The 13517-nt window shown below is 45.8% G+C and overlaps 1 protein-coding gene across 1 annotated transcript in view; it reads left to right on the plus strand.

Moving 5' to 3' along the window:
- Positions 1 to 223: 223 nt before the first annotated feature.
- LOC124000152 (tetratricopeptide repeat protein 28-like) overlaps positions 224 to 13517 on the plus strand; it is a gene marked incomplete at its 5' end in the record, with an annotated part of 46227 nt that continues 32933 nt past the window's right edge. Inside the window, 6 exon segments of the mRNA XM_046306331.1 lie at positions 224 to 387; positions 563 to 671; positions 1100 to 1230; positions 3148 to 3369; positions 7560 to 7748; positions 7926 to 8022. Coding sequence (XP_046162287.1) covers positions 224 to 387; positions 563 to 671; positions 1100 to 1230; positions 3148 to 3369; positions 7560 to 7748; positions 7926 to 8022 — 912 coding nt within the window.

Genomic DNA, 13517 nt, shown 5'->3' on the forward strand with positions numbered 1-13517 from the left:
ATATACCTTGAGGCTGTTCATTAGCTCCTCCACTGTGTCTTTCCTCCATATGATTAGTTCCCTCCATAGTTGATCTGGGGTGTCACACACACACACATACACACACACACACTCACACTATAACTATTACAGTGGTTGTATTTGGTCATTATAAGATTACTCAACTTTATTTTGACTTTCAGTCAAAATGTTGTTGTTGACATTCTGTGTGTGTGTCCCATAGACTCTCTAGAACCCACCTACCAGCAGCTGCAGAGGATGAAGCTGGACAAGAGTCCGTTTGTGGTGGTGTGTGTGATTGGTCAGGAGCTGCTGACCGTTGGTTACCATGGAGCCTCGGTTGTGGTTCTGGAGGCAGGGCTAAAGATCGGCACATGCTCTCTGAAGGCAAGGCTGTGTGTGTGTGTGTGTGTGTGTGTGTGTGTGTGTGTGTGTGTGTGTGTGTGTGTGTGTGTGTGTGTGTGTGTGTGTGTGTGTGTGTGTGTGTGTGTGTGTGTGTGTGTGTGTGTGTGTGTGTGTGTGTGTGTGTGATGATCATTGAGTTTCTTCCCTCTTTCTGAAGCTCCGAGGTTCAGTGTTCTCTGCTCTCAGCTCAGCCTACTGGTCTCTAGGCAACGCAGAGAAGAGCACAGGATACATGCAGCAAGACCTGGAGGTCGCCAAGACTCTAGGTACACACACACCAGCCCTCACACACACACACACACACCAGCCCTCACACACACACACACACACACCAGCCCTCACACACACACACACACACACACACACACACACACACACACACACACACACACACACACACACACACACACACACACACACACACACACCAGCCCGCACACACACACGCACTATTGGACGCTAGGTACACTAGGTATTGGTGGAGAGAGAGAGAGATGCAGCTGTACGTGTAATTTAAGACTGCGATAACACACTAAGTGGAAGACAAGGCATTTTCTTAGGTAGCTAACACGAGTCATCAGGTCTCAAGCAAGATTACTCATCATGTGAGTTAAGTTCACTGAACCACCTCCACTACGATTAACACCATCTTAAAAAGCCTTATGACCACACCCACCTCATCATGTCTTCCCAGGTGACCAATCAGGCGAGTGCCGGGCTCACGGGAACCTAGGATCTGCCTACTTCTCCAAGGGCAACTACAGGGAGGCTTTAACCAATCACAGACATCAGCTGGTCCTCGCCATGAAACTCAAGGACAGAGAGGTACCTAGTGGTGTGTGTGTGATTGTTCCATTGTATACTTCTACTCTTTCCCCTTCTTTTATTCAGGAGCCATGCTGTTGTTCTCAGTCAGAGCAATGTGACAATGTAACAGTGTCTGCCCTTGAGCCACACCACCCACTCACTGTTTCTGACTGCAATACAGTGAGAATCATGTCTCTGTGTTATGGTGAAGGAACAAGTTCCATTATTTGTTTAACACCTTGCAGACCTGACTGTGTGTGAATGTCAGCACAGCTCTATGGTTGTACTGTATTTTCCATGTGCTGTGTGTTCTCATGTCGTTGTGTATGGCTGGCTGGCTGTCTGGTTGGCTGGCTGGCTGGCTGGCTGGCTGACTGGCTGGCTGGTTGGCTGGCTGACTGGTTGGTTGGTTGGCTGGCTGGCTGATTGGTTGGTTGGTTGGCTGGTTGGCTGGCTGACTGGTTGGCTGACTGGCTGGTTGGCTGGCTGTCTGGTTGGCTGGCTGGCTGGCTGGCTGGCTGGCTGACTGGTTGGCTGGCTGGCTGACTGGCTGGCTGGCTGGCTGGTTGGCTGGCTGGCTGGCTGGCTGGTTGGTTGGTTGGTTGGCTGACTGGTTGGTTGGCTGGCTGGCTGGCTGGCTGATTGATTGGTTGGTTGGCTGGCTGACCCGTTGGCTGGCTGGCTGTCTGGTTGGCTGTCTGGTTTGCTGGCTGTCTGGTTGGCTGGCTGGCTGACTGGTTGGCTGGCTGGCTGACTGACTGGTTGGTTGGCTGGCTGTCTGGTTGGCTGTCTGGTTTGCTGGCTGTCTGGTTGGCTGGCTGATTAATTGGTTGGCTGGCTGTCTGGTTGGCTGGCTGGCTGGCTGGCTGACTGGTTGGCTGGCTGGCTGACTGGTTGGTTGGCTGGCTGGCTGGCTGGCTGGCTGACTGGTTGGCTGGCTGGCTGATTGCTGGCTGGCTGGCTGGCTGTCTGGTTGGCTGTCTGGTTGGCTGGCTGGCTGGCTGGCTGGCTGGCTGGCTGACTGGTTGGCTGGCTGGCTGACTGGCTGTCTGGTTGGCTGGCTGACTGGTTGGTTGGCTGGCTGGCTGATTGGTTGGCTGGCTGTCTGGTTGGCTGGCTGGCTGGCTGGCTGGCTGGCTGGCTGTCTGGTTGGCTGGCTGGCTGGCTGGCTGGCTGGCTGGCTGGTTGGTTGGCTGTCTGGTTGGCTGTCTGTCTGGTTGGCTGTCTGGTTGGCTGACTGGTTGGCTGGCTGGTTTTTGACTGTTTGTTTAATATTGTACGAAACATGCCTTTCAGTATGTTAACCTTGTTTATGCGTGTTCTGAATATGTTATGCAATTTGTGTGCGTGTGTGTGCAGTCATTTAAAGGCATCCTAGATGTCAAATCAACAAGACACCTGACACCAAGACGAATGTGTGCTTGAAACAGGCCCATTGTAGCGAAAGCAGTGTGTATGTGTGTGTGTGTGTGTGTGCGTGTGTGCGTGTGTGTGTGTGTGTGTGTGTGTGTGTGTGTGTGTGTGTGTGTGTGTGTGTGTGTGTGTGTGTGTGTGTGTGTGTGTGTGTGTGTGTGTGTGTGTGTGTGTGTGTGTGTGTGTGTGTGTGTGTGTGAGAGTGTTAAGAGCTTTAGAGCTGAGGACATTGAGGTGTGAGTGAGAGAGGTTTACTGCATCTCCTCTCTCCAGTCAACACCACAGGCCCATAGCCTGAGGCAGTTTAAACACATCTATCCATATTACTCTACACCTCCTCATCTCGCCCACTGGCTTTCCTTTTGTTTAGATTGTGTGTGTCTTTCTAAAATGCGTCATGTGGCCGTCTTAATGTTGGGTGATAGTAGCCTCAATGTTAGAGAGGCCGGCCAGTCACAAGAGGGAAGCCATTTCAAATCCCAGGGCTGACAGGAAGACTTACAAGAGTTTGTGTGTCTCTAGGCTGCGTCCAGTGCACTGAGCAGCCTTGGCCATGTGTACACAGCGATAGCGGACTACCCTAACGCCCTGGCCAGCCATAAACAGTGTGTGCTGTTGGCACAGCAGACGCAATGCCCGCTGTCAGAGGCTCGCCAGCTGGGCAACATGGGAGCTGTCTACACTGCACTGGGAGACTTCACCAATGCTGTGCTGTGTCACCAGCAACACCTGGACATAGCTAAGGTATTTAACTAATGAACATACATACATGACTGTACATACATACATACATACATACATACTACATAAATACATTTATTATTATTATACATACATTATTTATTATACATACATACATACATACATACATACATACATACATACATACATACATACATACATACATACACACACACACACACACACACACACACACACACACACACACACACACACATACATACATACATACATACATACATACATACATACATACATACATACATACATACATACATACATACATACATACATACATACATACATACATACATACATACATACATACATACATACATACATACATACATACATAAACTCAGCAAAAAAATAAATATCCCTTTTTCAGGACCCTGTCTTTCAAAAATAATTCGTAAAAATCAAAATAACTTCACTGATCTTCATTGTAAAGGGTTTAAACACTGTTTCCCATGCTTGTTCAAAGAACCATAAACAATTAATGAACATGCACCTGTGGAACGGTCGTGAAGACACTAACAGCTTCCAGACGGTAGGCAATTAAGGTCACAGTTATGAAAACTTAGGACACTAAAGAGGCCTTTCTACTGACTCTGAAAAACACAAAAAGAAAGATGCCCAGGGTCCCTGCTCATCTGCGCGAACGTGCCTTAGGCATGCTGCAAGGAGGCATGAGGACTGCAGATGTGGTCAGGGCAATAAATTGCAATGTCTGTAGTGTGAGACTCCTAAGACAGCGCTACAGGGAGACAGGACGGATAGCTGATCGTCCTTGCAGTGGCAGACCACGTGCAACAACACCTGCCAGGATCGGTACATCCAAACATCACACCTGCGGGACAGGTACAGGATGGCAACAACAACTGCCCGAGTTACACCAGGAACGCACAATCCCTCCATCAATGCTCAGACTGTCCGCAATAGGCTGAGAGAGGCTGGATTGAGGGCTTGTAGGCCTTTATTTATTTTTTTTTTTTATTTCACCTTTATTTAACCAGGTAGGCTAGTTGAGAACAAGTTCTCATTTGCAACTGCGACCTGGCCAAGATAAAGCATAGCAGTGTGAGCAGACAACACATAGTTACACATGGAGTAAACAATTAACAAGTCAATAACACAGTAGAAAAAAAAGGGGGAGTCTATATACAATGTGTGCAAAAGGCATGAGGAGGTAGGCGAATAATTACAATTTTGCAGATTAACACTGGAGTGATAAATGATCAGATGGTCATGTACAGGTAGATATATTGGTGTGAAAAAGAGCAGAAAAGTAAATAAATAAAAACAGTATGGGGATGAGGTAGGTGAAAATGGGTGGGCTATTTACCAATAGACTATGTACAGCTGCAGCGATCGGTTAGCTGCTCAGATAGTTGATGTTTGAAGTTGGTGAGGGAGATAAAAGTCTCCAGCTTCAGCGATTTTTGCAGTTCGTTCCAGTCACAGGCAGCAGAGTAATGGAACGAAAGGCGGCCAAATGAGGTGTTGGCTTTAGGGATGATCAGTGAGATACACCTGCTGGAGCGCGTGCTACGGATGGGTGTTGCCATCGTGACCAGTGAACTGAGATAAGGCGGAGCTTTACCTAGCATGGACTTGTAGATGACCTGGAGCCAGTGGGTCTGGCGACGAATATGTAGCGAGGGCCAGCCGACTAGAGCATACAAGTCGCAGTGGTGGGTGGTATAAGGTGCTTTAGTGACAAAATGGATGGCACTGTGATAGACTGCATCCAGTTTGCTGAGTAGAGTGTTGGAAGCCATTTTGTAGATGACATCGCCGAAGTCGAGGATCGGTAGGATAGTCAGTGTTACTAGGGTAAGCTTGGCGGCGTGAGTGAAGGAGGCTTTGTTGCGGAATAGAAAGCCGACTCTTGATTTGATTTTCGATTGGAGATGTTTGATATGAGTCTGGAAGGAGAGTTTGCAGTCTAGCCAGACACCTAGGTACTTATAAATATCCACATATTCAAGGTCGGAACCATCCAGGGTGGTGATGCTAGTCAGGCATGTGGGTGCAGGCAGCGATCGGTTGAAAAGCATGCATTTGGTTTTACTAGCGTTTAAGAGCAGTTGGAGGCCACGGAAGGAGTGTTGTATGGCATTGAAGCTCGTTTGGAGGTTAGATAGCACAGTGTTCAATGACGGGCCGAAAGTATATATAATGGTGTCGTCTGCGTAGAGGTGGATCAGGGAATCGCTCGCAGCAAGAGCAACATCATTGATATATACAGAAAAAAGAGTTGGCCCGAGAATTGAACCCTGTGGCACCCCCATAGAGACTGCCAGAGGACCGGACAGCATGCCCTCCGATTTGACACACTGAACTCTGTCTGCAAAGTAATTGGTGAACCAGCCAAGGCAGTCATCCGAAAAACCGAGGCTACTGAGTCTGCCGATAAGAATATGGTGATTGACAGAGTCGAAAGCCTTGGCAAGGTTGATGAACACGGCTGCACAGTACTGTCTTTTATCGATGGCGGTTATGATATCGTTTAGTACCTTGAGTGTGGCTGAGGTGCACCCGTGACCGGCTTGGAAACCAGATTGCACAGCGGAGAAGGTACGGTGGGATTCGAGATGGTCAGTGACCTGTTTGTTGACTTGGCTTTCGAAGACCTTAGATAGGCAGGGCAGGATGGATATAGGTCTGTAACAGTTTGGGTCCAGAGTGTCTCCCCCTTTGAAGAGGGGGATGACTGCAGCAGCTTTCCAATACTTGGGGATCTCAGACGATATGAAAGAGAGGTTGAACAGGCTGGTAATAGGGGTTGTGACAATGGCGGCGGATAGTTTCAGAAATAGAGGGTCCAGATTGTCAAGCCCAGCTGATTTGTACGGGTCCAGGTTTTGCAGCTCTTTCAGAACATCTGCTATCTGGATTTGGGTAAAGGAGAACCAGGAGAGGCTTGGGCGAGGAGCTGCGGGGGGGCGGAGCTGTTGGCTGAGGTTGGAGTAGCTAGGCGGAAGGCATGGCCAGCCGTTGAGAAATGCTTATTGAAGTTTTCGATAATCATGGATTTATCGGTGGTGACAGTGTTACCTAGCCTCAGTGCAGTGGTCAGCTGGGAGGAGGTGCTCTTGTTCTCCATGGACTTCACAGTGTCCCAGAACTTTTTGGAAGGCAGGTCTTCACCAGACATCACCGGCAACAACGTCACCTATGGGCTCAAACCCACCGTTGCTGGACCAGACAGGACTGGCAAAAAGTGCTCTTCACTGACGAGTCACGATTTTGTCTCACCTGGGGTTATGGTTTGATTCGCGTTTATCGTTGAAGGAATGAGTGTTACACCGATGCCTGAACTCTGGACCGGGATCAATTTGGAGATGGAGGGTCCGTCATGGTCTGGGACAATGTGTCACAGCATCATCGGACTGAGCTTGTTGTCATTGCAGGCAATCTCAACGCTGTGCGTTAAAGGGAACACATCCTCCTCCCTCATGTGGTACCCTTCCTGCAGGCTCATCCTGACATGACCCTTCACATTGACAATGCCACCAGCCATACTGCTCGTTCTGTGCATGTTTTTTTGCAAGACAGGAATGTCAGTGTTCTGCCATGGCCAGCGAAGAGCCCAAATCTCAATCCCATTGAGCACGTCTGGGACCTGTTGAATTGGAGGGTGAGGGCTAGGGCCATTCCCCCCAGAAATGTCTGGGAACGTGCAGGTGCCTTGGTGGAAGAGTGGGGTAACATCTCACAACTACTGGAAAATCCATGAGGAGGAAATGCACTGCAGTACTTAATGCAGCTGGTGGCCACACCAGATACTGACAGTTACTTTTGATTTTGACCCCCTCCCCTTTGTTCAGGGACACATTATTCTATTGCTGTTAGTCACATGTCTGTGGAACTTATTCAGTTGTTGAATCTTATGTTCATACAAATATTTACACATGTTAAGTATGCTGAAAATAAACGCAGTTGACAGTGAGAGGAAGTTTCTTTTTTTGCTGAGTTTACATACACACACATGTATGAATGCACCAGGGTTGGGGTCAATTCTATGTCAATTCAGGAAGTGAACTGAATTTCATATATACGTATATATTTTTTTGATTTTCCATTTCACCTACTATTTATGCTATCCATCCTATCTATTCTCAGTGTTCTGTGTTAAAAGCACTGAAGTAAATCAACGTTAAAGTGATCTACCGTAATGTGATCTGTAGACCCTAGGTAATGGGCGTGAGGAGGCGCGGGCGTACAGTAACCTGGGCAGTGCCCACCACAGCCAGAGAGACTTTGACAAGGCTGTGTCCTACCACACCCTGGTGCTGCAGCTGGCTGAGGAGCTGGAGGACAGGACCATACAGATGAGGGCTTACGCCGGCCTGGGACACGCTGCTCGCTGCATGCAGGTAGTAGACACACACACACACACACACACACACACACACACACACACACACACACACACACACACACACACACACACACACACACACACACACACACACACACACACACACACACACACACACACACACACACACACACACATACATACACAGCGTAACTCCCTGTATGTTCTCCAGGACTTGGAGAGGGCAGGACAGTACCACCAGCAGCAGCTGGACATAGCGAAGGAGCTGCAGGACAGAGCTGCAAAGGGACGCGCTTCGTCCAACCTGGGTAAGACATGATGACAGCGTCCTACACTCTCTCTCTCTCTCTCTCTCTCTCTCTCTCTCTCTCTCTCTCTCTCTCTCTCTCTCTCTCTCTCTCTCTCTCTCTCTCTCTCTCTCTCTCAGATATTTATCTTCTCTGTGTTTCCCCCTTGGGACCATAAGGTTGTGAATTGGATAGCTGTAACGATCCTCGTCCTCCTCGTCTGTGTAGGAGTAGGAAATATCGGACCAATGCGCAGCGTGGTACGTGTTCATGATGTTTATTTGCCTGAACACTGAAATACAAAATAACAAGGTGAATAAACAAAACGAACGAAACAGTCCCGTGTGGAACAAACACTGACACAGAAAAGACTACCTAAGTATGATTCTCAATCAGAGACAACGAACGACACCTGCCTCTGATTGAGAACCATACCAGACCAAACACATAACCACAACATAGAAAAAGGAACATAGACTACCCACCCCAACTCACGAACTGACCATACTAAAACAAAGACATAACAAAAGAACTAAGGTCAGAACGTGACAATACCATCACAGATAAAAGAGCTGTCCCCCAATGGCCGGACCAGTTCAATGCCACATCGACCAGCAGCATTAAGGAGAGAACAAGAGGCCAGGGCTATAGAATGAAGGACAACAGTACAGGCCTCTTTACAGATGGTCCTGGGCACTATAAACATGTTCTTTGTTTAATATCTACATTCTATGATGCAGCATTGTTTTGTTGAAGGGGTTTGTCCAATTACCCAGAGCTGTGTCCTATCACATGACTCCACTAGCGCCTCTCTGGCCAATCAACACTGATGTTTTATTAACAAGGTTTCGGGTTCTGCGACCATGGCGAAATCTGAATCAACTGAATCTGACCCCACTGCTGAGTGGACAATAACCTACCTGTGTGTGTGTGTGTGTGTGTGTGTGTGTGTGTGTGTGTGTGTGTGTGTGTGTGTGTGTGTGTGTGTGTGTGTGTGTGTGTGTGTGTGTGTGTGTGTGTGTGTGTGTGTGTGTGTGTGTGTGTGTGTGTGTGTGTGTGTGTGTGTGTGTTTTACTCTATGCATGTGCAGGACTGCTGTAGAGATCTATTTTTCTTAGTTCTCTCTCTCCCTCTAAAAAAAATACATCACATAATTTGACCATGTGTTATTACTGCTTATTTATATAAAATCTTTCAACTAATAAGGAACAGTTTATAAACGACTTAAATAGTTTTAATCGTTCAAAGCACACCTTAATGATTGCTCCTGAGTACCGCAGCGGTCTAAGGCACTGCATCTCAGTGCTATAGGCGTCACTACAGACATCCTGGTTCGATTCCAGACTGTATCACAATGGGCCGTGATTGGGAGTCCCATAGGGCGGCGCACAATTGGCCCAGCGTCGCATGGGTTTGGCTGGTGTAGGCCCTCATTGTAAATAAGAATTTGTTCTTAACTAATTTGCCTAGTTAAACAAAGGTTAAATCCATTAAAAAATTGTTATCAGTTTAAAGTGATATTTTATGGAATCCATCTGACAGTTCATTAACAGCTCAAGTAGGTCATTGGCTGAAGGAGTCTAGTAGAACTCCTTAGTGGTTTGTGACTGGGCCATTTAAAGCTTCATTATCAACATTACCATGTTAGCAGGCTGAAGCTGGTTGGGGATTTGGTCATGTCTGAAGGCTTGCCCAACACCTAGATAACCTAGGACCGTATCAGCACAAAGTATAGACACACACAAACACACTGACTGTTACACACTGACATCCCAGTGTGCAGAATAGGGGTGCAACTCTCCCTATGAGCTTCCAGTGCTGCCTCAGCCAAACAGACTGTTATAGGATCTCTTGTGACATTACTTCTAATCCGTTAACTGCTGGCTATCTCAGAGCTGCTGCTGGGGAATACCAAAGCCTTATCGCCACTAACATGCCCCCTGGCACCGTCAGGTGTGTGTGTGTGTGTGTGTGTGTGTGTGTGTGTGTGTGTGTGTGTGTGTGTGTGTGTGTGTGTGTGTGTGTGTGTGTGTGTGTGTGTGTGTGTGCGTGCGTGCGTGCGTGTGTGTGCGTGCACATGTTCTGGGAGGATGCCTGACCCCGGGGGGGGGGGGGTTAATGTGCACTAGTATTCCTGCAGACTCTGCAGGTTCCTCTGTAATCCTCTTATCTCTGCACCCCTGATGGGGCAGCTCTCCTTTTCCTAATACATACATACATACATACATACATACATACATACATACATACATACATACATACATACATACATACATACATACATACATACATACATACATACATACATACATACATACATACATACATACATACATACATACATACATACATACATACATACATACATACATACATACATACATACATACATACATACATACATACATACATACATACATACATACATACATACATACATGAACCCCCACACACACACCTGAAAACGCTTACTTGCGCTACATACACCATCATCATCCACATACCTCTTCAATTATAACATAGTCCTCTATTCCAAGAGTGCCAGTGTTTTAGCTGTTGGTTTTCAGGCAGGCTAGTTCAAGTCAGTCCATAGAGCTCAGTGTGAGGTTCTGGATTTGGTAGTGGAGAAAACACATACTGTCAGTGGGTTATGGGGTTACATTGGGGTTACATGGGGATCACATTTCATGCTAGATTCAGGAGGCCTAACAGTAAGATACAGTTCCTAATGTGATGAGTAGTCTAGGTCTAGGAATAGATTTGGGAGGCCTAACAGTAAGCTACAGTTCCTAATGTGATGAGTTGTCTAGGAATAGATTTGGGAGGCCGAACAGTAAGATACAGTTCCTAATGTGATGAGTAGTCTAGGTCTAGGAATAGATTCAGGAGGCCTAACAGTAAGATACAGTTCCTAATGTGATGAGTAGTCTAGGAATAGATTTGGGAGGCCGAACAGTAAGATACAGTTCCTAATGTGATGAGTAGTCTAGGAATAGATTTGGTAGGCCGAACAGTAAGATACAGTTCCTAATGTGATGAGTAGTCTAGGAATAGATTAGGGAGGCCTAACAGTAACATACAGTTCCTAATGTGATGAGTAGTCTAGGTCTAGGAATATATTAGGGAGGCCTAACAGTAAGATACAGTTCCTAATGTGATGAGTAGTCTAGGTCTAGGAATAGATTTGGGAGGCCTAACAGTAAGCTACAGTTCCTAATGTGATGAGTTGTCTAGGAATAGATTTGGGAGGCCTAACAGTAAGATACAGTTCCTAATGTGATGAGTAGTCTAGGAATAGATTAGGGAGGCCTAACAGTAAGATACAGTTCCTAATGTGATGAGTAGTCTAGGTCTAGGAATAGATTAGGGAGGCCGAACAGTAAAATACAGTTCCTAATGTGATGAGTAGTCTAGGTCTAGGAATAGATTTGGGAGGACTAACAGTAAGATACAGTTCCTAATGTGATGAGTAGTCTAGGTCTAGGAATAGATTTGGGAGGACTAACAGTAAGATACAGTTCCTAATGTGATGAGTAGTCTAGGAATAGATTAGGGCCTAGGCCTAATGTGATGAGTAGTCAGTAGATTAGATACAGTTCCTAATGTGATGAGTAGTCTAGGAATAGATTAGGGAGGCCTAACAGTAAGATACAGTTCCTAATGTGATGAGTAGTCTAGGAATAGATTAGGGAGGACTAACAGTAAGATACAGTTCCTAATGTGATGAGTAGTCTAGGAATAGATTAGGGAGGCCTAACAGTAAGATACAGTTCCTAATGTGATGAGTAGTCTAGGAATAGATTAGGGAGGACTAACAGTAAGATACAGTTCCTAATGTGATGAGTAGTGTAGGAATAGATTAGGGAGGACTAACAGTAAGATACAGTTCCTAATGTGATGAGTAGTCTAGGAATAGATTTGGTAGGCCTAACAGTAAGATACAGTTCCTAATGTGATGAGTAGTCTAGGTCTAGGAATAGATTTGGTAGGCCTAACAGTAAGATACAGTTCCTAATGTGATGAGTAGTCTAGGAATAGATTTGGGAGGCCGAACAATAAGATACAGTTCCTAATGTGATGAGTAGTCTAGGTCTAGGAATAGATTAGGGAGGCCTAACATTAAGATACAGTTCCTAATGTGATGAGTAGTCTAGGAATAGATTAGGGAGGCCTAACAGTAAGATACAGTTCCTAATGTGATGAGTAGTCTAGGAATAGATTTGGGAGGCCGAACAGTAAGATACAGTTCCTAATGTGATGAGTTGTCTAGGAATAGATTTGGGAGGCCGAACAGTAAGATACAGTTCCTAATGTGATGAGTAGTCTAGATCTAGGAATAGATTAGGGAGGCCTAACAGTAAGATACAGTTCCTAATGTGATGAGTAGTCTAGGAATAGATTAGGGAGGCCTAACAGTAAGATACAGTTCCTAATGTGATGAGTAGTCTAGGAATAGATTTGGGAGGCCTAACAGTAAGATACAGTTCCTAATGTGATGAGTAGTCTAGGAATAGATTTGGTAGGCCTAACAGTAAGATACAGTTCCTAATGTGATGAGTAGTCTAGGAATAGATTCAGGAGGCCTAACAGTAAGATACAGTTCCTAATGTGATGAGTAGTCTAGGTCTAGGAATATATTCAGGAGGCCTAACAGTAAGATACAGTTCCTAATGTGATGAGTAGTCTAGGAATAGATTTGGGAGGCCGAACAGTAAGATACAGTTCCTAATGTGATGAGTAGTCTAGGTCTAGGAATAGATTTGGGAGGCCGAACAGTAAGATACAGTTCCTAATGTGATGAGTAGTCTAGGTCTAGGAATAGATTCAGGAGGCCTAACAGTAAGATACAGTTCCTAATGTGATGAGTAGTCTAGGAATAGATTTGGGAGGCCGAACAGTAAGATACAGTTCCTAATGTGATGAGTAGTCTAGGAATAGATTTGGTAGGCCGAACAGTAAGATACAGTTCCTAATGTGATGAGTAGTCTAGGAATAGATTAGGGAGGCCTAACAGTAACATACAGTTCCTAATGTGATGAGTAGTCTAGGTCTAGGAATAGATTTGGGAGGCCTAACAGTAAGCTACAGTTCCTAATGTGATGAGTTGTCTAGGAATAGATTTGGGAGGCCTAACAGTAAGATACAGTTCCTAATGTGATGAGTAGTCTAGGAATAGATTAGGGAGGCCTAACAGTAAGATACAGTTCCTAATGTGATGAGTAGTCTAGGTCTAGGAATAGATTTGGGAGGACTAACAGTAAGATACAGTTCCTAATGTGATGAGTAGTCTAGGTCTAGGAATAGATTAGGGAGGCCTAACAGTAAGATACAGTTCCTAATGTGATGAGTAGTCTAGGAATAGATTAGGGAGGACTAACAGTAAGATACAGTTCCTAATGTGATGAGTTGTCTAGGAATAGATTTGGTAGGCCTAACAGTGAGATACAGTTCCTAATGTGATGAGTAGTCTAGGAATAGATTAGGGAGGACTAACAGTAAGATACAGTTCCTAATGT

Source organism: Oncorhynchus gorbuscha, linkage group LG16 (genome assembly GCF_021184085.1).
Source record: "Oncorhynchus gorbuscha isolate QuinsamMale2020 ecotype Even-year linkage group LG16, OgorEven_v1.0, whole genome shotgun sequence".
Taxonomy (NCBI): Eukaryota; Metazoa; Chordata; class Actinopteri; order Salmoniformes; family Salmonidae; genus Oncorhynchus; species Oncorhynchus gorbuscha.